At 40.0% G+C, this 25,815-nt stretch overlaps 2 protein-coding genes across 2 annotated transcripts in view; both read right to left on the bottom strand.

Annotated features, from left to right (window-relative positions):
• The window catches only part of LOC139445491 (tudor domain-containing protein 1-like), a 96,510-nt gene that overhangs the window by 30,567 nt on the left and 40,128 nt on the right, over nt 1–25,815 (bottom strand). The window lies entirely within an intron of this gene.
• On the bottom strand, nt 10,993–12,417 carry LOC139446710 (lysophosphatidic acid receptor 1-B-like). The gene has a single exon (XM_071228004.1). It carries the CDS (start codon nt 12,415–12,417, stop codon nt 11,092–11,094), a length of 1,326 nt encoding a protein of 441 aa, XP_071084105.1. The 3' UTR covers nt 10,993–11,091.

Below are 25,815 nucleotides of genomic sequence, written 5' to 3'. Positions count from 1 at the left end.
TTTTACGCCACTTTAAGTAATATTCCAGCAATATCATGGCAGGGGACACTAGAAATGGGCTTCACACATTGTATCCACATGGGGATTCGAAAACAGGTCTTCAGCGTGATGAGCGAATGCTTTAACCTCTTACCCTAGTCTACTCTACCACCTGATAAGGAATAGAAGGTTGCAGATAACATAATATTAACATGTCAATACAACGTTTTAAACATCTTCCCGTCGTGAGGCAAGGATGGTAACTGACTATATAAGTACAGTTTCCACACTTGCTGAACTAGGCTCGAATTAAGGAGTTATACTTTGGCTGGACTATCGAGTTTATGCATAGTCTAATCAAAATCTGGAAACGAAAAAATTGACATCCGGTTCATAAACTGCCTAGCAGATTTTGGTCAATTACAGGATCTGCAAAACATGTACTGCCAACTCAGAATCAACGGACATTTCCCACATCTTTTCATGTCTTTAATCAAGGTGCTCATTTGATTTGATTTGATCTGTTTGATATATCTGCAAAGTTGTGTTGAAGGTTTGAGCTGTGCTCCAGAAATCAAATCCACCCGCTGATGAGACTAAGTACATAATGTTTCCATGGAAATCGAGAAAAATTAAAAAGCCAAAAATCTGTATATAGCAAAAGGCACCACTTCAGGATCAGTTTGATATATCTGCCACGTTTTGTTGAAACATATTGAACGGTTTTCGTGTTACGCTCTGGAAACAAAATAATTACAGATAAAAGAGGTATATCCCCCACATTATGTGCCAGGGTATAACAATCTGGACAACAAAAACGCTGTCCCATCCCAGATGATGGAGCTGCAAGTTCAAGTACCAGTTCAACCCCATGTTGAGCTCTCATCGTCTGACATTCTATAACGCCACACTTTCCATATTGTATGGTTTACAGATATTTTGCATGTCAAAAGGGTCCAATTGAAAATAGAAACAAAATTGTGCGGCTCAATATTTTTTAAAATATGATATGTTGCACAAATTTGTTTGGATAACTTGGTCTATTTGTAATGATTTACGCAAATTCTGATTAGAGTGCTTTCTGTTTCATAACTCAACAGTAAGAACTGTGGCTCTGATCTGTAAAAATGGTGTTGGCAGTGGCTAAAGACTATGCATTTGGTCAAGTTTACTTGAAAAAAATATTAGATATTAAATTTCAGTAGTTGTATCTTTTCCTTGAAATTCATCAACAAATATTGAATAGTTGTCAGTTACAGTCAAATATTTTCATCAGGGCTGGGACGAGTCCAAATTAATGACCTAGGTACCTATCCCGTATTACCCAACTCTACCCTGGTACCCGCTGTAGGTCTCAGGGGATGTCTCAAAATATGCAATTTTTTTACCACAGCCCTGGCGAAACGTATTTAGATACATGTATTAAACAATCTTGTCATGCATACACTGAAGTTTACTTAAGTGAGTATATATCTTTATTCAACCATATGAAAAGTCAGAAGGAATGGGTGCCTAGTCAGAAAGAAATGTGAACATAAGTGACTTGTAGTGTAACCATAGGGTTCAAGATCATTTTTTTCATAAAACAATATAGCATGTACCATATACCACGGGTCTATGTATAGTCCTGTGGGTACCCTGATCATACTCAGGGCCAACTCGACCCGGGTACCCGACCCCCCCCCCGTCCCAGCCCTCATGCTAATTGTAATTTCTGATTGTGGCTCCTAGTTCCAGTCGGTTGAATCAGTAAAGTGTATCTCAATACATGTGCTGGGGGTGATTATACAAAAATTACATTTCGGGTGCGTGTTTAGTTCCAAATCCAATTTAGCGGGGTTAAATCTATAGGTAACCTAGCTCTACATTGAAAACACAGTATGTTTATCTCCATTCTACCATGACTAAGTAAAACGCGAACTCTTTGGTGTTAGCAAATATACTGAGTGAAGCGGCATGGGTTGAGTTCAGTGTTTTGAGTGGGTTATCGATCTGAGTTACTGAATCACTAAACAAAATATGGCGCTGTATATACTCAAGCAGTTTGTTTACACCGTAATACTTCACTCGAACATATGACAGGCATTGAAAGCATATAAGCACGGCAACTTGGTAAGCTAACATGAGGCGGGCATCCCTTAAGAAAACAAAGCAAGATTTGCAAGGCTTTCGCTCTACAGCGCACATCACCATTATGACATCATATCGCTCATTGTGACGTAAAATATATGACGTCACAGTCGTACATAGAAAGGCACCAAAATTCCAAGCTCTCTGTTGTCTCCAAAACGTTAATACATTCCCTTTGAAAATTGCTATCGTGTCTTTTGCACGAAATGTATTGCCACTCATCCTTTGAATATTGTTTATATATAGTAACCGCGTCTGTGCATTTTGTAACCTGTAATTGTAGATATGATTATTTAAATATGCCTACCGACAATGACTGAAAAAAGAACTATTATATGAATATAAGCTTCCGCGGTGATGTAGTCGTCAAACCTGCTGTTTCAATCAGAGGGGGTATATCTTATAGCCTCTGATTGACCAATCAGAATCAAGTAAATTCAAAATTCATGGTAGAATATTCAATATCTATAATAGACTGACAGGAGTCTAATGATGATATTTTCTTCACGTCAGCTGATACTAATGACTTTATTGTCTTCATTAGTTTCAAACCAATGCCCTTTACAAACAACAATTGATTACAGTCACACGGCCATGTGATGGCCTGTTTTGCACCGAGATGTCTTTCCTATATTTTGGAAGCATGAAGCTCATCAAGGAAAAGTATTGATCCTTTGACAAGAACAATTCTTCATTCCTTGGTGTTGTGATGATTGAATGTCGATAATTAGCTCTTATGGAAATTTTCAAACATAATGTGTTCCAACGACTAGGTTTCTTCATCGTTAATGTTCTGTAAATGACCATCGATGGGCTGACCTAAGATGTCCACAAAATGAAGGATGGGCTATGATCAAAGCAGACATATATATGATATAAACTGGTACTGAAAACAATTAATAGAAAAATATAAACAGTTAAAAATGTCTGTCAATAGGAGAGCCTAATATTTTTTTTGAAGAAAATAAAAGCAAAAATATTTTTTTGAATAACAATCTTGTATTTTTTGGGTCAGACAATTTCTTCGGAAACATTACTATTTTTTAAGCATTTTTTCCGACTATTATTTTTTTAGACAAAATCCCTTAAAATAATTCTTATTCTGCCTGATGCAAATTACATGGTGACTACAAAAGACTTGTACACAAGAATCAAGTTTTATGACCAACAAGACTGGTTTTCGTAAATACTGCATATAAGTCACCATTTTCAGATAACTTTTAGATAAAAAAAACCCATCTAACATGTCTTGTATGTTTTTCCCACACCCATTCACCAAAGAATCCATATAAGAAGAAGTGTAACAGTCAAACCATAACAATCAGACATGATTACGTGGTCCAAATTGCTTCAAGAGCCCAACACAATGATCTCACAAGTGAAACTTCGGCCCACTACAGCAACTTCCTTGTTGCCCTCCGAGAACACGATACCTCATTAACATGAACTCAATATATCACTGCTGACCTTGGTATTGACTTTGGTATTGACCTTGTGGTCACGAACAGTCTTATTTAATTACTACATCATTTTTTATCCCTGAACAGAATTTAGATCAAGTGGTATATCAGAATAGTTAATTAGGAGATATACATACTGTTGTTAGCGTAGAGCTAAGTTACCGGTAGATTTGACCATGTTAGAGATTAATATGACAGAGACAGGGAGAACGAGAACTCTCAGTGAAGGGTGAACTGATCTCACTGTCAGCCGACCCTAACAGTGGAACACCCTTGTTAATCCTTCCATTGTTCTCCGCCTGGCTTGACATGTTATGACAAATGTTGGGTCATTCATTACCTGTGTGCTATTTGTATTATACGTATACTGTACATTTGACTTCATTCAATTAACCGTATCATTCTTGTTATCTATTACCTGTTGTGTGGTAATCTGCTGCTTAAAATATCAAAACATGCGGGATTCACTCCAGGAATTTTCTGACATGGGCCCTTTATGTGTTTTGTTTGTTTGTTTATTGCTTAACGCTGCACAAAGCTATATTCCAGCTATATGACGGCCGTCTGTACATAATCAAGTCTGGACTGGACAATCCAGTGATTGATATCTTGAGCATCGATCCACACAATTAGGATACAATGACATGCATCAACCAAGTTAGCAAGTCTGACCATCAGATCTTGTTAATCGCCTCTTACGACCAGCATGGGTTGCTGAAGACCTATTCTAACCCGTGTTTTCATGGGTCGGACTGTATGTGAAATTTCAAATATTCCAGAGGTACACCACACTTGCACAAACAGCACAATGTAAAAAATGCTCCATTGTATTTGAAAATGTGGGCCTATTTTTCAAATTCAGAGGCTAAAAGCACAAGGTCCCACAGAATTTATAATCCCTGAACATGTAAGCATAGATACCTCTCATCACTTCAGGGGGCACGGGTGGCCCAGTCGTCTAAGGCGCCGCGATTCGCTGTGCAGAGTTGCATCCCTTGGGCACGCTAGAAACCTATGATTGTGGGTTCGAATCTGGTTCGCCCCGATTGTTTCTAGGTTTGTCAGCACCATACCCGTGCTCGTGGGTTTCACTGAAGTGGTATACGTCTGAGACCTGCATCACTTCGGGCTTTCCTCCCACATTAAGCTGACACGCCGCGATATAACTGGAATACTGTTAAAAGCGGCGTTAAACCCAACTCACTCACTCTCATCACTTCAAAACGATGTAACAATCTACATCGAAATGTCGCTATATGCAATAAAGCAGAATGTTGTTATCCATAGAGTTGTATGTTTTCTTACTAACTCACTAACTTCTAAATGCCAATCAAACAGTAAAAGCTGTATGCCATCCTCGTGTTGATCAGTTTGCACCTTGTGACCCCCTGTGTCTATATGTAACTTGGTAAATAATAACACAGTGAGTCTCCATCACTTGGGGCCCATAACGCTGATCTACATCACTCAACATTACATGTGGGCAATCAATTCCACTAACAGATCCGGGTGGGGGACAACAGCCGTATTACATTCGGAGCTTTCAAGCAATTGTTTCAGTGTAATGCAAAAATAGATACCGGGGATCAACATAACAGGTCAGTAAACACTCAATCGTGGATCAATATTGATCATATCTCTTCACAAAGCACAGTTACATCCAGCCTAAACACTTTAACACGTAATTCAGCGACGCTAAACATTCGCCTGTTATGTTGCATGGTGACAAAAGTGACAAGTTTTAATGGTGAAATATTTATGTTTCGGGTGGAATGTCCTGAACAGAAATAGGTGTATGTTTGTAGATAAATGTGCAGGAGAACTATTAATGTTCAAAAAAATGTTTGTTTGGTGTTTATGAGTGAGTGAGTGAGTGAGTTAGTGAGTGAGTATGGTTTTACGCCACTTTTAGCAATATTCCAGCAATATCACGGCTGGGGACACCAAAAATGGGCTTCACACATTGTACCCATGTCGGGAATCCAACCCGGGTCTTTGGTGTGACGAGCGAACGCTTTAACCACTAGGCTACCCGACCGCCCCTTGTTGTTTATGACTATAGCAATGAAGAGATGATAAAACTTAAGCATCGCAAGTGAAATCCCATGGTGTTCAAAGTTCTGGAAAGACCTTCTTCAGCTGGCTGATCTGATGAGTAACAAATCACGCCTTCAGGGTTATATCGGCACTATGAAATAGAGGTCTCTCAACATGCTTCATTAAGTTTGTGATCCGTGAAGATCCGGGGTAGAATAGGTCTTCAGCAACCCATGCTTGCCGTAAAAGGCGACTATGCTTGTCATAAAGAGGCGACTAACAGGATCGGGTGGTCAGGCTCGCTGACATGGTTGTCATCATATCCCAATTGCGTAGGTCGATGCTCATGATGTCAATCACTGGATCGTCTGGTCCAGACTCGATTAATTACAGACCACCGTCAGCAGTATTGCGGAGTGCAGCTTTTAACAACAAACAGTTTGTTTGTAAATTTATTTATTTTCAAACATCTCACTCAGCAATATTCCAGCTATATGACAGCAGTCTTTAACTCTTTCAACACCGCATGCCGGAACACCGTCCAACACATCACGAGTCCTCTAGACACTGCAGGCTGATAAACAAGCCAGGCCATAGCCTCATCTAAATAACATTATCAACCCAGCTCTTATATCATACATTTATTAAAAATATCACTTTTAACAATGTCTGAAATACATATTTTATTTCAATTTATCATATTTATTACTACACATGTCCTCCAGTTGTCATAATTTGCAGAGTTTGTGGAGTTTCGAATAACATTACATTTATTCATTCAAAATTGCATTCCATTATCAGTGAGAGAGTGAGTGAGTGAGTTGGGTTTAACGCTGCTTTTAACAGTATTCCAGTCATATCAGAGTGTGTCAGCTTAATGTTGGAGGAAAGCCCGAAGTGATGCAGGTCTCAAACGTTTACCACTTCGGTGAAACCCACGAGCACGAGTATGGTGCAGACAAACCTAGAAACATTATCCGGGCGAACCAGGATTACAGGATTGATTGGCTACAATAGGTCTGCTCTTGAATTTGACTAATTACGATTATTAGAAACCAATTTCTATCCAATAAAATCGCATGTTACAGCTACGAAAATACTCCGAACTTTCTCATGTTACTGAGCGGAAAGCCATTGTTATCAGGAAATGGGTGATGACAGATAATCTTTAAAATTCTTTTTAAAATAATTTTCCGATAATGTAAACAATGGAAATTAAAAAGAAACTGGAAATTGATATTACGAAATCTTACAATTACCGAAAATTGTCTAATTTTCACTTCCATGATGCTTAATCTGGACTTTAATAAGTTGTTCGCTAACATTTTTTTATTCAAAACAAACTTAATTAAGTTGTAAATGCATTGTAACAATTTTATGGATAACAACTTCTTTAATACTGTAAAAAGCAAAGTTTCGGTCTGGATCCTTATACCATTGTCAAACAAGACTGAATGTGGGACATAGTACATGTAAGTGCATTACTTAAACAAAGTGAGTGAGTGAGTTGGGTTTAACGCCGCTTTTAACAGTATTCCAGTTATATGTGGGAGGAAAGCCCGAAGTGATGCAGGTCTCAGACGTTTACCACTTCGGTGAAACCCACGAGCACGGGTATGGTGCTGACAAACCTAGAAACATAATCGGGGCAAACCGGGATTCGAACCCACAATCATAGGTTTCTGGCGTGCTCAAGGGCTGCAACTCTGCACAGACGACTGGGCCACCCATGTCCCCAACTTAAACAGAAGTTTCATATTTATAAACAGTATGTTTAGACCTTTCAAATGGTGTATAACATGTAGTTGCAAAGATATTTTGCAAGCAAATAATTCCTTGATAAATGTTGGTTTCATCTATCACCCAGAGTCTCTGGGAACTCACTGCAATAATAAAAGCTTCTGGTTGACTGATGTTGAAAGAGCTAAATAACTGAGTCTTGACCACTCAGACAATCTGGTGACTGACATCCTAATCATCGATTTGGGGGGGGGGGGGGGGGGGCGCTACCTTATCACTGTACTTCTTGATGGGCAGGCTGACCCCCACCTAACAATGTTGTCCGTCACGATGCATTTTGAGCGCATATCTGAAAAAACGTTCACTATTTTTTTAAGAAACTTTGCAGGTCTGTCAAGTACATGCTGAACTAGTACCTTTTGCTATTTACAAATTTTAGAAATTATTATTTTTTACAATTTCCACGACAAGTTCCACCTCGGTTAAAAAAGGTTAGGGTTTGTTTAGATTTAATTATGTCATAAATTCTGCAACAGGGGCGGGGGATATAGCCACACTAGTGGCAAACTCTTGGTGTATTTAGGGTGCCTCTGATCATTGTACTCAATGGTGGGCAGGCTGACCCACATAGTTGTATTTAGGGTGCCTCTGATCATTGTACTCAATGGTGGGCAGGCTGACCCACACAGTTGTATTTAGGGCGCCTCTGATCATTGTACTCAATGGTGGGCAGGCTGACCCACATAGTTGTATTTAGGGCGCCTCTGATCATTGTACTCAATGGTGGGCTACACACATAAAGATATCGGGCGCCTCTGATCATTGTACTCAATGGTGGGCTACACACATGGAGATATAGGGCGCCTCTGATCATTGTACTCAATGGTGGGCTACACACATAAAGATATAGGGCGCCTTATCATGGTGCTCCATCAATCTCCAAGAGTCAAGCATTTCAGTTCTAGGCCTTCACTGTCTTCTGGTCGAGAGAACATCTCTCTGGCTTCTGTCTCTAGAAATAAGTTGAGTTAATTATTTTCTTATTACACATGATTGAGTCCCGGAAACATGACCTGAAATCAATTGAGCCACATACACGTCCATTATCAGCGCTTAACATTCTGGGGAATGCACGTTATTGGGAGAAAATAGGTCCCCAGTTACCTGTGCTAATCATAATTTTCAGGCATGGTTGATTGCACATCATCGTATACTGACGACAACATAGGACGTGGCTCATATCAATGCCCTAAAAAAAAACAAAAAAAAAACTTCCCATTCATGCATTCAGGAGCCTTAAAGGTTATCAAAATACCTTAAGCAAAATGTTTTTGAACACTGTAACTACATGTATATCATTTGGTGATCTATTTTTTAAATTACACATTTACCAAATGAAACCTGCCAAATCACAAAACACATCCTCCTTTTCCAAAAGTCTGTATCCACGATTGAGCCAAGACTAGTTTGGGCATATCTTGGTGTTATTTTTATAAATATTCAAAACAAACCCTTACTGTAATACCAACTTTTTGAGCAAATGCATTCATTTCGGTGTGTGAGGAAAGTTTAGTTGATTTCTGGAAGTACCACAATGAGAGGCAATCAAAATGGTAGAAATACAACCATTCTGTTGACTTACCGTACCACTGCCATCACCATTGGCACATCAAGGTGAACGCATGGCTCTCTTGTGTGTAATCTCAGGTTTAACATTCATGTTGATCACAATTTGTTGTCTGACATCTGGGGAAAACCCAAATGGATCCACACATGCTTACCCAAAATAATTTACTACCAATCTCCAGATAAACAACATTTTGAGGTTTTAGGTATGGAATTCAGAACAAACGACTTTTGTATTCTTATATTTGGGAAGACATGATGGACAGATTACGGAAGAGAATATATGGATGTCAACTTCTTTATTATGAGAAACAGAATGTTTCGGAGTATATGCTTACTCCACTCTACTTTACCACTTTGGTGAAACCCACGAGCACGGGTATGGTGCAGACAAACCTAGAAATATAATCAGGGCGAACCGGGATTCGCACCCACAATCGTAGGTTTCTGGCGTGCCCAAGGGACGCAACTCTGCACAGCGAATCGCGGCATCTCAGATGACTCTGGGCCACCCTTGCCCCCTGGATTGTTAGAATATGATATGCTTAACATGTTAGATGAATTAACGTTGTTGTCCAATGCAATTCCCTATGTTGACGTGTACTATGTGTTCTTGTGGGTTGTTTTTTTCAGGCTAACAATTGACATGCCTTTGAATGTGTTTGTGATGGGTGCTTCCCATGGGGCAGGATACACTCATCTTTTCGCAAACAACGGGTATCATCACTATTTGATAGTGATTCACGAACACTTGTGATATATATTCGGAATTGTACAATTGACGTTTATGATTATGTTTTTTGTGTGTTTCCAATAAAACAACTTTTTCCAATGGGATAACAGCTACTCATTTTTATGTGTTTCCAATGGAATAACAGCTTTTCATTAATAACATCTTTTCCAAAGGGATACCAGCCATTCATTTCTAACATATTTTCAAATGGGATAACAGCTATTCATTTATAACATATTTTCAAATGGGATAACAGCTATACATGTATTACATCTGTTCCAAAGGGATAACAGCTATTCATTTATAACAGCATTTCCAATGAAATAACAGCTTTTCATTAATAACATATTTTCAAATGGGATAACAGCTATTCATTTATTACATCTGTTCCAATGGGATAACAGCTTTTCATTAATAACATCTTTTCCAATGGGATAATAGCTATTCATTTATTACATTTGTTTCAATGGGATAACAGCTATTCATTTATTACATCTTTTCCAATGGGATAACAGCTTTTCATTAATAACATCTTTTCAAATGGGATAATAGCTTTTTATTTATTACATCTGTTCCAATGGGATAACAGCTTATCATTAATAACATGTTTTCAAATGGGATAATAGCTATTCATTTATTACATCTTTTCCAATGGGATAACAGCTATTCATTTATTACATCTTTTCCAAAGGGATAACAGCCATTCATTTATAACATGTTTTCAAAGGGGATAACAGCTTTTCATTAATAACATCTTTTCAAATGGGATAATAGCTAATCATTTATTACATTTGTTCCAATGGGATAACAGCTATTCATTTATTACATCTGTTCCAATGGGATAACAGCTATTCATTTATTACATCTGTTCCAATGAGATAACAGCTGCTCATTTATCACAGCGTTTCCAATGGGATAACAGGTATTCATTTAACAACTTTTCCAATGGAAGATTGGTATTACCATTGGGTAACAACTTTTTGAGAACATGAATGTTAACCATTTATTTCATTCTATGCGTTGAACTCATGCTTTAAATTCACAGAACCAATTCTTTGATTACTCATTTATTTAGTTCATTCGGTGCAACTTTATGTCATACACAATGATAAACACACACAGATAAACACTTTTATCAAAATTTTGCAAACCTATTTCATGAAAAATCTCTAGAAAAAAACATGAGTAATCTGCTTTGATTTAGTCATAATTGTTTAACGCATGAACATACTATATAATTGACATTATGAAAATATCACGAAAATCCGGATGTATTTACATGATTATCTCGATAAAAAACAATCTATCACAAATCAATACTGATATCATCCGTTAAAGGTCAAAGGTTAGTACAAGGTCAAGGACAAATGTCTGGTTCACTATGACCTACAACCTGGTCAAGTCACTTGTGATGACTTCAACTTCTTGTGTGCTATTCACAGTACTATACAATGTCATCTGGGACGAGATGACCTCGATGTCATCGCTCACCATGCTACGCGTTGTAGACTGCGTTAATTCTGCGTTAGACTGGTGGGTTTCCTGCACCTGGCTTTCTTCATTACAGTTATTGTTCTGTCCATTAGAAATCACGCTCACAGCTTTCCGACTCCTTTTACGCGAACTATGAACAATCCTTGAGAAACTGCGAGAAAACCTGGTCATGACTTCATGAATCTGAGCTGTTCTGTATCCATGGACTATGCCGCTGATGAAAGATTTTGTCAGGAATACTGGAATAAAATACACAATGTATCTCTCAGCAACAAGCCTGTCCCTGAAATAACACACATCACAGTAAACACCCAGGTAGACGAAGAATGGCAGATAACACAATACCCACAGAACCATGTCAATAACGGCCGTTATAACCAACGTGTGATATTTCTGAAACTTGGTACTATTTGGGGACAGGAAGCTACGATGTGACTGGATAAGCGTGATCTTCTTCCTCATGTACATCGTGATGAGGATGTTCGACACAAATATCACTATCAACATGAGTGAGAAGAACAGAAGATAATGCCAGGGATGGAAGACAAAGAATCGCAACACGTGGATCTTCCCGTTTGTCTGACTCCATCCCATCTGCGGAAGAAACCCGACAACGAAGGACAAGTTCCACAGCATCACCATCACAGTGATCACATTCTTCTTGTCCATTGGATGTCCTAGGTTCAAGGGTTCTGCAAGCTTCATGCAGCTGTCTATGTTGAGGGACAGAAGAGACAATCCTGAAGCAAAGGATGCTGTGAAAAACAAGCTCTCAGCCAGGAAGAAGTTGACAAGAAGCTTGTCCAGACACATATACATCGCAATTTTGAAGAGCCCGTAAATTCCAATCAAAGAATCACTGACACACAAGCTTCTGATGAACACAAGGGTTGGACTTTTGCCTCCGCTTGTGAACTTGGATGCAATGAGAACTATGAGATTACACATGGTTGTAATGATGGCAGCAGTCAGGATCAAACTCAGTTCAACATTGGGGATTTGGGGAAAGGGTTCTGTTGTATTTTGAGTTGAGTTTAGGGCTGAGTTGACGGTGGTCAGATCGCGAAGCAGTGTCGAGCTGGAACTGTTTCCAGCCAAGGTTGATGTCTGTAGGGTTTCTGGAGAAGTAGTTTTAGCTGTTGCATTAATGACTGGTTCGACTGTAACGTCAGTTGGTGTTTCCCTGGCGTAACAGCTGGTATCGATTCCACATTGCATGTCTTGGAGGAAGGCACAAGGGGATGAACTCAGTATGGATATATCATGTATCGCACTGTTTCATGGACAGAATAAAATGCAATCTCATTGAGACTATTCCCCTAAAGATCCAAGGGGATACATAGACTTCTTCTTACAACTATCATTGCATGCATGAGTCATCACATCTGAACACAACATTAGAACTTTCCCTGCAGTTACATTCAGTATATTCACTTCTTCACAAGATACAGTTTTGTAAAAAAATTAAAATTTGTCAATAACATCTAGGATATCAAACAATAATATTTGGGGGGGAAAAATCCCAAAATGACCTTTATTTACATCATATCCTCATCCTATATCCTCAAATGAATCTTTCCACAATGTTGAATAATGGCACGTACATATCAATGGCAATATGACGATCGACACAGGCACATATATACCAATGTAAAAAAATATTCAATATGCCAATATCACAAACACACATCAATTTCCAGAAAATAGGTTTCATGAGCATGCTATTAGCGAATCCCTGCTCGTACTGACAACAGACAGTCCATCAGCGCCAGAGGAAGGATCTCACCAACAGACATCAGACAGGCATTAAGACACTAATCCAGATTACATCAAATGATCCTACCATTGATTCTCTTAGCCATTACCACAAGGCTTCTGCAACACTTACTCCAATAACACCACACTTACATGCATCATATGCTATGTCCTGCTACAGAGACAACAGCGCACATGCCTCTCATTTGGCCGACATTAGTTTTCCTTACATAAATGATGGGGTTTCTTCAAAATTACATTCCCGAAAAGGATGATGAATATTTGTCTCAAGCTGAAATCTCACGGCAAGGTACAAAAGTTTGTACAGGAAAACTCATTTGGAAAATCGGTCATCGTGGTTTTGGTTGCATGTGTAGGTATTTATTGAACATGGCCTCAGACAAATCGGATTTACTGCAACCTGAAATGGAAGCAAGTGTTGTCAACAATCTACCTATTTACTGACAGAATAATTCCAACTGATATTCTCAAATAGGATCACAAGGGTCATCATGAACTATACCAATATTTTACGAGAAAATAAAAACCCTGATGACCATGTTTTTCTTATTCTAACAAAAGGTGAAAAAAAACAAAAATAATAAATTTAAGAAAAAATTAATCCTTTGTGTTTGATTCATCTAGTTGTCACACTATAGATAATTTACTATTACATCTTGTAAACAGACATTGTAAGTCATCAAAGCCTGTTTCCACTGCCTCAAGCTCCTAACACTGAAGTATGAGTATGGCACCTTCTCCTGTTTTTTCATTGATGTTGAGCTCCATACAATGACGTCTAGTTGTGAACGACTCAAAATAAAGCTTGAGGTACAAGTGAAAATGCTCCTCACAGTGCAGGCTAATGTTACTGAAATACACGATAAAACCTAAGGAATAAAACTTACTGGGACATTTGTGCTTAAGGTCATTTGCACTTATAATATCAATAGGGCTACTCAGTAGAACATCAGCCTCAGAACATATATCCAGCTGTAGACAGCAGTATGTTATTCAACAGAACCAATGACCTAGATCTACACAACCAATGACCTAGATCTCCTCACAGGGAAGTAACGTTCCAAGACAAGGGAGTACTATTCCCTTTCATGAAAAAAAAGTCAAAACCGAGTAACCCATGCCACACAACAGTCTCTTGTAACAAAGTTGGAGTCATATCAAATCCTCCTATTGGCCAGGTGCTGAACTCCAAACATCATCTTTGTGACAATACTGCTGTATAATGACATATACAAGAGATATCATCTACCAGAAACACTTCACAAACAGCTCAATATATCACAACAAATTACATTCATCCTGATGTCCGTGTTAGTTGTTTCATTAGTTTGCGTCCTATGTTAAAATGACTTCTGCATATATTTGCACATCTGGTATCAAGGGATCCTCAGGCTATCATAAATGAACATCCGCTGAATCTATAGTTGATACCTTTCAGTCACCGTCCTCACTGGCCTCCGGGCAATTTTGTTTTGTTCTACTTCAAGCTTGTGAGTCTTTGTTTGTCTTCTTGGGAGGACAGTCACAAAATGTCCTGGGACCACTTAATAAGTATTTAAACATTAATATTGCAAAACTTCAAGCTGGGCAAGAAACATCACAACCGGAGACGACTGTATCGAATATGAATAATTGAAACTGTCAACTCACAATGTACAATCTGTAAGGGTTTCTCTATATTTCAGAAATTCAGCATTCCTTTTATTGTGTTCAAATAGGATCTTGGCACTCATCTGTTAACACTGTGTCACTCAAAGATAATATTTTCTATATTTGGTATAGTCACATCTAAACCACAAGCTTCCTTGAACAAATCCTTGATTGACTTGATCACCAGTGACACATATAACTCAAACGTTATTGCTTTCTAAAGCTGTTCGCATCGTGACATAAGCTTTCCTGATTTACCCAAATCTGTATCCACATTGGTGTTGTGTAGACATAATATACAGAAGAACAGGCAGCATCTGTGATGAAACATAAACAGAGATATATCTCAAATAAGTTGAGAGTGTCGGGCAGTCCCTCCAGCAACACTCACAGAATAGGGCTGTGTTACTCCTGGTTCCTCCAGAACAAAGTCTTCAGAACTTCAGATACACAGCAGAACTTGCCCAGAACAATTGTGAACAGTGACAAAAATCTTCCTCTTTGTTGAGTGTTCAAAGTTTGGCAAATCTTCCTGCAACACTCACCGTATGAGATTATGTCCAGAACAGGGTCAAGAGAACAGAACTTGTTCAGAACAATTGTGAACAGTGACAAAAATCTTCCTCTTTGTTGAGTGTTCAAAGTTTGGCAAATCTTCCTGCAACACTCACCGTATGAGATTATGTCCAGAACAGGGTCAAGAGAACAGAACTTGCTCAGAACAATTGTGAACAGTGACAAAAATCTTCCACTTTGTTGAGTGTTTGGCAAATCTTCCAGCAACACTGAAAGTTTTAGACTGCGTTTCATTAGTATTCACCTTGGACCTCCAGATCTGCACAGATAGAACTCGCCCCAAATGTGAACCACTTGAAACTTACACACGGAACACTCTATTGACAAGCCGTCTCTCCATCATGGCAGAAGTTCTTGACAGTTTGATATTTATAACACTTGAAACAAACACTGTCAGCCTGTTGTGAAACTGGCCCAGTCTGACACATGTTCACTGGCCCAGTGTGTGTTCATCGCAATCCCACCTGTCCGCTTGCGCTAATGACAATACACTGCCTCCGACAATCACACTCTAAACCTGTGTCCCTTTGGCCCTGGACCAATCAATACATGGCCAGGTCTGCCAATCGACAGCCAGATAGCAGTGTCGACAGTTGTGGAGTGTAGAAAGGTGTAATTAGGAAACTGCATGGCAGATGATCAGTGTAGTGTCTCATTAAATGCTTCATGATCACACTGGCTTGTCTCATCACTGTATCCTTTATTGCTAAACACTGACATACTGAGATGACTGTCCCCCACCAGTTGACACTATTCAATGGACACGGAAAGGTAGTGGTAGCTGATGACGGATTAATAAACTAGATATTTCACAGATTATCATTTTATACCTATATATATCAGATAATCAAGATATGTCTTACTAGATTTAGAATTAATACATGGTATCAGAGAAATATTGCCATGTGATTAATAAATAAATGAGAGTATGGTAAACGCTGCTTTAAGCAATATTCCAGCAACATCACGGTTGGGGACACCAGAAATGGGCTTCACATATTGTACCCATGTGGGGAATCTAACCCGGGTCTTTGGAATGACAAGCAAATGCTTTAACCACTAAGCTACCCCACTGCCCCAATTAATAAATAAATATGTTACTGTGAAATTCTGATTCTTTGTTGTATATAATTATATTTTGTACAGAATACCAGGTTCAGGATCAACACCCGACCTTCCGCGGTACCATGAGACTATGGAGGCGGTCGTCTTGTTACGAGAGTTCTTCACACATTGTACCAATGTCGGGAATTGAACCCAGGTCTTCGGCGTGACGAACGAACACTTTAACCACTATGCTATCCATAACCATTCTTTGATTTGTTTATGAAAATGTGTAGACTTGTCAAACATGAAAAGGATGAAAAGCATATGCAATATCTTGAATGGACTGTGCAAGATGTGACGAATCGTCACATGGCGCTGGCCTGTTGCAGAGCAATGTCATTAAAATCAGATCTTCTCACTGACGCTAAACAAAGATCTGAGGACATCCCATTACGGGTCACGTCAGACCGACCTTTCGCAAACTCTGACCGACCAATGGAATTAACGACAAGAAGTCGACATTAGCCAATCAGGATGCAGCTTTCTCATGCTTTATAGCACTAATTCCAAATTGGCAACTACACTTCGAAACATATTTTGACAAATTCTCGTTTAAAAATTTGAAACCTAAACAAAATAACGTTCTAGAATGGCTAATATATAGTCTGGATTGTATAGATTCAATCGTTAAGGCCATAACTATCGTTCGGAATACCCTGTTTTAACGTTTTCGAAGCTGCATGATTAGAAATCACATTCCGACTGTCGCTTTCATGATTTGGTAAGCGATGCTCTGAATGGTCGGATGAAAGGTCGTTCAGACATGACCCCTCAGATCTTTGTTTAGCAGTATCGAGAACTAAGATTGGTCGCAGAGCTATTATGCCATCTTCCTGAGGCAAGAGGTGTTAATTGACTTTAAAAGTCCAGTTTCCACCCTTGCCGAACTAGGCTGGAATTACTGGGCTCGATCGTAGCGTCACCAGTGGCTATTACCAGTTATGTCTCTTGTAAGCCTCTCCTATGGACCAATCAGATTTCACCTCTCGTATCACTTGCATTTGCTTCACACAAAATAGTGGCGCCCGGTCAGGTGAGGTGAGGTGAAATGGGGTTTAACGTCGCGTCCAAGATTATTGCACTTATATAGCGACGTGCATGTATGTGTGTGTGTTTGTGTGGCTGCTTGTACTAGTCCGGACTGATGCCGATTTATAGTGCTAGCTCACTGAGATACCATGCCGCAGTTTAACATGAATACCCCACTCAGACACAGTATACTGACTCCGAGCCGACCAGTCCTTGTTTTAGCCCCTTAATGCCGAGCGCAAGACAGAGTAACAACAAGTACCATCTTTTAACGTCTTTTGATATGACGAACCCCGGACCTTCCGCTCTCCGGGCGGACACTCTGAGCATCTGCATGGAACTCTGGGTAGGAGAGTGGATATTGACATATTATAGCTGGCATTCAAACCAGAAAACACAGCCAATGAGGCGGAGTGAGCGTCTGACTGTGACTGAATAAAAGAGCGTGGCTGAAAAAGTGCGGAGTGAGTGAGTGGAGGAGTGAGTGGAGGAGTATTTGGAGTGAGTGAGTGAATGAGTTTGTCCTAGATCCTCGCCTTACTTAGCTCTGACAGCAAGCTAAGGGCAATCAATTAGCAATGAGCAGTACATGACAGCCGAACTAAGAGCAGTGATAAACCCCATCCAAATGAATCCAATTGATGTAATACATACATCCAAGATGACAACTGAAAGCTTCAGACATGTCGTGATGATTGAATGCTGCGTCAGGCAGGAACTCGCCATTAAATGATGTCCCCGGAGTCAACTCCCAAACGTCCTCATTCGTCTGCATGTTTTTTAAGTTTCGTGTCCTGTGTATGACAGCATGGATATTCTTCCACTGACAACAAACATATTATTGACAGAAAATGCTGATTTATCATTACAAAGCTTTTATCAGTCGGAAAAGAATTATCACTGTTTAGTCAATCCCTTTTCAATCAGTAATTTATTGATTACTGACACAACTTACATGACTGATGTTGTGTTTTCTCCTGATGAGTGCTCAGCGGATGGTCATACTTAACAGGAAATTGTTTTTTTCCACTTGACAACAGCGAAAAAGTAAGTGATTGAATTTGTGAGTGGTGAGTTAGGCTGAAGGGTCTATGTACCACAGGGACCTTGCTGTTTTGATTTTTGGTTTGTTTGTTGTGTAACGCCACACTCAGAAATATTCCAGCTATATGACGGAGGTCTGTAAATAATCGAGTCTGGACCAGATAATCCAGTGATTGATAACATAAGCATCGATCCATGCAAACTGGATTGATGGCATGCATCAACTAAGTCAGCGAGTCTGACCACCCGATCCTGTTAGTCGCCTCTTACGACAAGCATAGTCACCTTTTACGGCAAGCATGGGCGGCTGAAGACCAATTCTATCCCAGATCTTCCCGAATCGGAACCTTTCTGTATCTCCCTGTAATCGTCAAGCACCCTGTACCCTGACTTCCTAGTGCATGGCACCAATGCAACTTGGTGAGTCCATTGAAGGGAGACCAATTAAACAAAGATCTGCATTAGTCTGTCCAGTGATAAGTGCCCATCACGTAGACTTATCTGCCATCACAGGTGCTGAGTCATCCTTTTGTTTAACCACATTCTGATACTCATGGGAAAGAGAAAAAAATTATTTTAACCAATGAAAATTTATACATTGACAGTGAGTGAGTGAGTGAGTGAGTGAGTGAGTGAGTGAGTTGGGTTTAATGCCACTTTTAACAGTATTCCAATTTATCACTGCGTGTCAGCTTAATGTGGGAGGAAAGCCCGACGTGATGCAGGTCTCAGACGTTTACCACTTCAGTGAAACCCACGAGCTGACAAACCTAGAAACATAATTGGGGCGAACCGGGATTCCAACTCACAATCATAGGTTTCTGGCGTGCCCAAGGGACGCAACTCTGCACAGTGAATCACAGCGCCTTAGACCACTGGGCTACCTGTACCCCCTATACAATGACAGAGATTTGATGCATTTCAAGGAGAGTGAGTGAGCATTGTTTTACGCCGCTTTTAGTAATATTCCAGCACTATCATGGCGGGGTCTCCAGAAATCTGGGCTCTACACATTGTACCCTTGTGGGGAACCGAACCCGGGTCTTCAGTGTAACAAACAAACACTAGGCTATGTCGAATACGGTATTTCACTTTTTCTTAAACTGCCACTGAATTATTAAAACTGAAATTGGCCTCTTCGTCTGGAACAACTGATGTCCCTATGAACTGTAACATTAACATTTACGGAGCTACAGATAAGCAGCGTATTTGCGTAAAATACCCTCCCAAAAATATTCAAAACCCAATTACTTTCAATTAACTTGCATACAGAAACGCATGCATTAAATGAAAAACTGAAATGTATAAAAAACGCTAATGTTAAAAAACCAATGAAGCTCTTTCAGCATGCGTACAAAGGAGCTTATTTCCTAAACACAATTACTAGCTAATTTCCTTTCTTTCTGAGTTAAGCCTATATCCATTTCGAACAGTTATATACATCTAAACCCTTATTTCATTTTATTTAATTTGTTAAATGTTCACTAATTTTGGGAAAAAAACAATACAATGATAAATAGATGAGTGAAAAATTATTGGTCACCCAATGAAAAATGTAATAACACAATTGAAATAGAAACCCTACAGTAAAAACTCAATTGCCAAAACGTTATCTGGAGCTCTGCATTTATTCAATTAATACAAGTTCAATAGCATCATTTGGCCAATCCTGATGCATGTGATCGAACCATCTGTTCTGCCTGTGGCTGGTCCAGATAAGTCCTTTTCTGTGTGAGGCCATTAGCAGGGGGAGGGCAGCTGCGAGATTGTTGAACAAATGGCACAATGTAAATTTAAACAGAGTTAATTGGCCACGTAATTTCTGAAAGAGAAACCCATTGTCTCCTCTATACAGTTTATTAGCAATGCTATTTGTATGGGTACCTATAATACCAGGCCACCATAATGTTATGGAGGTCGGTCACAAAAAGCACTATGACAAGGTCTGTCCATCTTGCAATCAACCTGAATCCATTGCTCATTTGTTACTGGAATGTCAAGACCATGCCCCAGCTAGGCTAAAACAAGAATTGAAGTTAGATCCGCTATCTGTCGTAGATCTCCTAAAGCCAAGAGATGCAGTAGCAAAGGCCAAACTAACTCTATTTCTGAGAGATGGACAGCTACTCGAACATACATAAACATCTAAAGATAAAAATGAAATAATATCAATATACAAAAATAGAAATCATATCAATATCAAACAGAAATTCTATGAATACCAAAACTTGCAACAGATATGTGTACCCTACTCGCACACATGAGTCCCAAAGAGGGAGAGATCAGCCGAAATTGCTAAGACAGAAGGCGACCCCTTAAAAACTTAAAGGGGCGGTCGAGTAGCCTAGTGGTTAAAGCGTTCACTCGTCACACTGAAGGCCGGGGTTCGATTCCTGACAGGTACACTGTGTGAAACCCATTTCTGGTGTCCCCTGCCGTGATATTGCTGGAATATTGCCAAAAGCGGCATAAAACCATACTCACTCACTCACTAAAAACAACAACAACAACAACAACAACAAAATGAAGGGCCTGGTTTTACCAGGAGGATAAGTGGATCAGATGTTCTTACAACTAAAAATTGTAAATTAACACTACAAGCGATTGAGACTAATATTCGTCAGACATAGATGGAGTTTACTCAGGTATGACTCCTATTTCGTTTTATCTTGTGTTAAGTTTTATAAAGCTTTTGATACGGAAGTTGAATATGTGAGATGTTATGTATTTTACACTCTTAACAATACATAAATGTATATGTATCTTGTATGTCCATTGATTCAATTACTACGCCGTTACTGTCAATAACGATGAATAATACAAGTAATGTTGGTCAGTTATTTCATTTTCTCTGTGTGTCACATATTTCCGAATTATTCAATCTTCATGACAAATGTTTGTTTGTTCGTTGTTTAACATTACACTCAACAATATTCCAGCTCTATGGCAGCGGTCTGTAAATAATCAAATCTGGACCAGACAATCCAATTATTTGTCATCATGAACATCAATCCACGCAATTGGGATACAATGACATGCATCAACCATGTCCACGAGTCTGACCATCTGATCCCGTTAGTTGCCTCTTACTTACGACAAGCATATTCCCTTCTTACAGCAAACATGGGTTGCTGAAGGCTCATCAATCAGCATCCAGGGTTCTAAGTTCTCAGTATGGATGAAAGCCATACATTCAGAGCTTCAGAGCTGCATATCTAAGTTCTGTATCTTGAAACAATTAAATTTAACCGGCATTAACATTTTGAGTGAGTGAGTTGGGTTGAACAGGTTTAAACAGTATTCCAGTTATATCACAGTGTGTCAGCTTAATGTGGGAGGTAATCCCGAAGTGATGCAGGTCTCAGACTTTTGTGAAACCCACGGGTTTGGTAAACGTTCTGAACATTGTTTGTTTGTTGTTTAACGCCACACTCAGCAATATTCCAGCTATATGACGGCAGTCTGTAAATAATCAAATCTGGAACAAACAATCCAGTGATTGATATCATGAGCATCGATCCATGCAATTGGAATATGATGACACGCATCAACCAAGTCAGCAAGCCTGACCACCCAATTCTGTCAGTTGCCTCTTACGACAAGCATCATGGTTGCTGCAGACCTATTCTAACCTGGATCTTCACGGGTTGAGAGAGATTCAGAGGTTGGGATGAAGCTGTTGGTATTCCCACACCAGCTTTCAGCACCACCCTACTCCTTCAAGGTTGACCCTGTTGGTTATACTGTAGGCATCAAGGTCAACTTTGAAGGAGAGAGATTCAGAGGTTGGGATGAAGCTGTTGGTATTCCCACACCAGCTTTCAGCACCACCCTACTCCTTCAAGGTTGACCATGTCAGTTATACTGTAGGCATCAAGGTCAACTTTGAAGGAGAGAGATTCAGAGGTTGGGATGAAGCTGTTGGTATTCCCACACCAGCATTCAGCACCACCCTACTCCTTCAAGGTTGACCCTGTCAGTTATACTGTAGGCATCAAGGTCAACTTTGAAGGAGAGAGATTCAGAGGTTGGGATGAAGCTGTTGGTATTCCCACACCAGCTTTCAGCACAACCCTACCCCTTCAAGGTTGACCCTGTCAGTTATACTGTAGGCGTCAAGGTCAACTTTGAAGGAGAGAGATTCAGAGGTTGGGATGAAGCTGTTGGTATTCCCACACCAGCATTCAGCACCACCCTACTCCTTCAAGGTTGACCCTGTCAGTTATACTGTAGGCATCAAGGTCAACTTTGAAGGAGAGAGATTCAGAGGTTGGGATGAAGCTGTTGGTATTCCCACACCAGCTTTCAGCACAACCCTACTCCTTCAAGGTTGACCCTGTCAGTTATACTGTAGGCGTCAAGGTCAACTTTGAAGGAGAGAGATTCAGAGGTTGGGATGAAGCTGTTGGTATTCCCACACCAGCTTTCAGAACCACCCTACCCCTTCAAGGTTGACCCTGTCAGTTATACTGTAGGCATCAAGGTCAACTTTGAAGGAGAGAGATTCAGAGGTTGGGATGAAGCTGTTGGTATTCCCACACCAGCATTCAGCACCACCCTACTCCTTCAAGGTTGACCCTGTCAGTTATACTGTAGGCATCAAGGTCAACTTTGAAGGAGAGAGATTCAGAGGTTGGGATGAAGCTGTTGGTATTCCCACACCAGCATTCAGCACCACCCTACCCCTTCAAGGTTGACCCTGTCAGTTATACTGTAGGCATCAAGGTCAACTTTGAAGGAGAGAGATTCAGAGGTTGGGATGAAGCTTATAATTGGCCATACTACATCAGCTCTCATCATACTGGCCCCACAGCTGTGATCATAAATAGCTTGAGATGCACATAATGGCAGAAAGGTAATATCTCTTCAGCAGCCATTATGGTTTGGTGATACGCACCGTTTCAATAGAGAATTTGAATAACTGACTATTTAGCCAGATTGGTTAAACGGGTATGGAGTTTTCTCAAATAATAGGCTGGAGTACTTGCTATTTGGACTAACGAGTCTGTGCATAGTCCAATCAATATCAGGTAACGAAATTGACATCTGGGTCATAAACTCCGGCATCAACACATATTTTTTTCTAAATCTTTTCATGTTTTTAATTAAGGTCCTCATGTGATTTGATGCACTTCACAATGTAAGACCTTGACTGTAATTTCGCTTGAAGCAAACGCAAGTGATATGAGAAGTGGAATCTGACTGGTCAATAGGAGAGGCATAGAAGGGATATAACTCGTAATAGCCAGTAGTAGCGCTACGAGCCCAGAAAATCCAGCCTCGTTTGACAAGGGTGGAAACTGGACTTTTATAGTCAGTTAACTCCCTTGCCTCGGGAAGATGGCGGGACCTTAAAATTAAAGGTCTTTTCAAGCCTTATTACATCAAAACATCCTTAACATCTAGTACAAGACAGGTCACGAATGCTTCTCAAATTAATTTAATCTTGAAAACCAACCAAAGCTTCTATCATCAAATGTTCCAAGCCTTTTCTTCAGATTATAATAAGACATCTTAATGCTTGTTTCTCACTTCTAGCTAATTGTCTAAATGATAAATTTTCTAAAGAACATTGTTGGTAGCTTTTGGAAGAAAACAATCGATAGGATTCAACCACCCATCCACTCTCTTACACACACAGCCACTCTTAGCATGACCATACATAATTGGCAAAGTTTTATTCTTGTCTACAAACATCCAATTAGGAACAACTCTGCCCTAAACAACTAAACAAACATTCTACTCTCGCTCATAATGAAGGCTCTCGGTTGTTACTGCTTAAAGTTTCTTCTGCCTTTAACCAACAAGTCACATGCAAACACACAAGAATGGCTAAATTACCGCATTAGTATTGATTATGCAGCCATAATATTTCCATACTTGCATAACGATGTGCGTGCGTGCAACGGAGTATTTAGTTCTCCTGTATTACTGCAAAGGATCATTGACTGGAATAATGATCAATAAGCAAGGATCGCTCTGGGCAGACGATGTTGTCAAACACCAGACATTTACACAGTCCTCGCAAACATGGCATGACAAATTATGTAAAAGTAGTCTGGTGTTTAGACCAACCATAGCTAGACCAGATCTGTTTGTCCAATGTTCTGGAAAAAACAGATTGGACTTTTACTCATTAACTCAACCACTATATGACTTACTTACCAACACTACAACTTCTTGTGTACTCACTCACTCACTCACCCATCCACTATCTTACTTACTTACCAACACTACAACTTCTTGTGCACTCACTCACCCACCCACCCACCCACTCTCTTACTTACTTACCAACACTACAACTTCTTGTGCACTCACTCACTCACCCACCCACCCTCTAACTTACCAACACTACAACTTCTTGAGCACTCACTCACTCACCCATCCACTATCTTACTTACTTACCAACACTACAACTTCTTGTGTACTCACTCACTCACCCACCCACTCTCTTACTTACTTACCAACACTACAACTTCTTGGACACTCACTCACCCATCCACTATCTTACTTATTTACCAATACTACAACTTCTTGAGCACTCACTCACTCACCCACCCACTCTCTTACTTACTTACCAACACTACAACTTCTTGAGCACTCACTCACTCACCCACCCACTCTCTTACTTACCAACACTACAACTTCTTGTGCACTCACTCACTCACCCACCCACTCTCTTACTTACTTACCAACACTACAACTTCTTGAACACTCACTCACTCACCCACCCACTCTCTTACTTACTTACCAACACTACAACTTCTTGAGCACTCACTCACTCACCCACCCACTCTCTTACTTACTTACCAACACTACAACTTCTTGAACACTCACTCACTCACCCACCCACTCTCTTACTTACTTACCAACACTACAACTTCTTGAGCACTCACTCACTCACCCACCCACTCTCTTACTTACCAACACTACAACTTCTTGTGCACTCACTCACTCACCCACCCACTCTCTTACTTACTTACCAACACTACAACTTCTTGAACACTCACTCACTCACCCACCCACTCTCTTACTTACTTACCAACACTACAACTTCTTGAGCACTCACTCACTCACCCACCCACTCTCTTACTTACTTACCAACACTACAACTTCTTGAACACTCACTCACTCACCCACCCACTCTCTTACTTACTTACCAACACTACAACTTCTTGAGCACTCACTCACTCACCCACCCACTCTCTTACTTACTTACCAACACTACAACTTCTTGAGCACTCACTCACCCACCCACCCACTCTCTTACTTACCAACACTACAACTTCTTGAGCACTCACTCACTCACCCACCCACTCTCTTACTTATTTACCAACACTACAACTTCTTGAACACTCACTCACCCACCCACCCACTCTCTTACTTACCAACACTACAACTTCTTGTGCACTCACTCACTCACCCACCCACTCT

The sequence above is a fragment of the Haliotis cracherodii genome, unplaced genomic scaffold, assembly GCF_022045235.1.
Source record: "Haliotis cracherodii isolate W230 unplaced genomic scaffold, xgHalCrac1.p SCAF_6, whole genome shotgun sequence".
NCBI lineage: Eukaryota > Metazoa > Mollusca > Gastropoda > Lepetellida > Haliotidae > Haliotis > Haliotis cracherodii.
This window is presented reverse-complemented; position numbering and strand designations above follow the sequence as displayed.

What these genes read in the sequence shown, in the direction of transcription:
- LOC139446710 (XM_071228004.1), bottom strand. Translation starts at nt 12,417, where the DNA reads ATGCAATGTGGAATCGATACCAGCTGTTACGCCAGGGAAACACCAACT.